The 1,239-nt window shown below is 37.0% G+C and overlaps 1 protein-coding gene across 1 annotated transcript; it reads left to right on the top strand.

Annotated features, from left to right (window-relative positions):
• On the top strand, positions 1–1,196 carry LOC110034984 (DNA-(apurinic or apyrimidinic site) lyase, chloroplastic-like; the record flags this gene model as incomplete). The annotated part of the gene is made up of 6 exons (XM_020739224.1): positions 1–26; positions 156–448; positions 554–648; positions 761–831; positions 939–959; positions 1,106–1,196. Coding segments are annotated over exons 2-6 (467 nt in total), but the record flags the coding sequence as incomplete, so codon positions are not given.
• Between the last annotated feature and the right edge of the window lie 43 nt (positions 1,197–1,239).

Below are 1,239 nucleotides of genomic sequence, written 5' to 3'. Positions count from 1 at the left end.
AGCATCAGAACTCACTGTAGGTTTTGGTATGAAAAATCCCCATTACTTATTTGTGCGTGCTTGTAGGCTTGTAGTTTTCTCCCACATGCTACATTTATTTTCACATTCTGCTTATTTGCACCAGCGAATTTCCATGACCGACTTCATTTCAACAGAATAGCTTCTTTGAGCCTAGAAGGGTGTTGATCATGTTCTCGATGCATAAATTTATAATCTTGATGGCTAAGGACAGAGATTGAGGATAAAAAAAGCGATTTCTATGTTATTGAGGAATGCGTTGTATTTGAAGGAGCTGAGAGTTGGGGTACCAGTGGGCGTGAGATTGAAAGGCATGACCTCTGAAATGCATTCATCTAACCTTCCAATGCCGGCTTCAGACTGGAAGAAAGACAGAGAACTTAAGATTTCTGAAGATTGCAGCGAACACTCGGAGAAGAGTATTATTAAGGTTAGAAATGCATAATGGTGTTTCCATTCATTTAAAATGGAAATGCGGATTAGTTCTTCTTTGATCGAAGCACTTGCTTGACTATTTGTGTGATTGATCCCTCAGGGAAATTCTATTGAATCAGTTGAAATTGAGGAAATTAGAAGCAATCCGGATAAACTTGATTCCATGACTGTGAAGGAACTCAGGACAATGACAAGGTGAGAAAAAATATTATTTTATATACTTTCACCTTTATCTAGAGACATTAGAGTTTATGTTTGTGATGGGTTTTAATATTGTTGTTGCTGTTGTCTGTTCTCCACATTCAAGGAGCGTAGGTTTGTCAACAAGTGGCAATAAGCAGGAGTTGATATCTTCTCTGAAGTTTTTATTGTTTAAAGGTGACAATGTTTTATATTTTTATTGTTTTGGATTTGGTAATTATTATGAAACATTGTTTTTCTTCGTCTGGTGGAGGCATTACCGTGCAATGTGCTGCTTCATTCAGGGAAAACCACAATATCAGAAGGTATGGAGATACTTCCTTTAGCTTCTGAAAATGCTTCCTTTAGCTTCTGGATATGCATCCTTTAGGTTCTGAAAATGCCTCCTTAAAAAGGTGCGCACATTATTTATTCCCCGAGCTCATTCCTCTTGATCAACATGCTATTTTAGATGTCTCGGACAATAAACAAAAGCAAACCAAAAAAAGAAAGCAAATGGTTGAGAGTTCTATAGCTGAAGATGATTCAAAATGTGTTCTGGAGTACAATGAATTGTCTATCAATACAGAAGAAGCTATTGGTATG

This window comes from Phalaenopsis equestris, unplaced genomic scaffold (assembly GCF_001263595.1).
Source record: "Phalaenopsis equestris unplaced genomic scaffold, ASM126359v1 Scaffold195098, whole genome shotgun sequence".
Taxonomy (NCBI): domain Eukaryota; kingdom Viridiplantae; phylum Streptophyta; class Magnoliopsida; order Asparagales; family Orchidaceae; genus Phalaenopsis; species Phalaenopsis equestris.
This window is presented reverse-complemented; position numbering and strand designations above follow the sequence as displayed.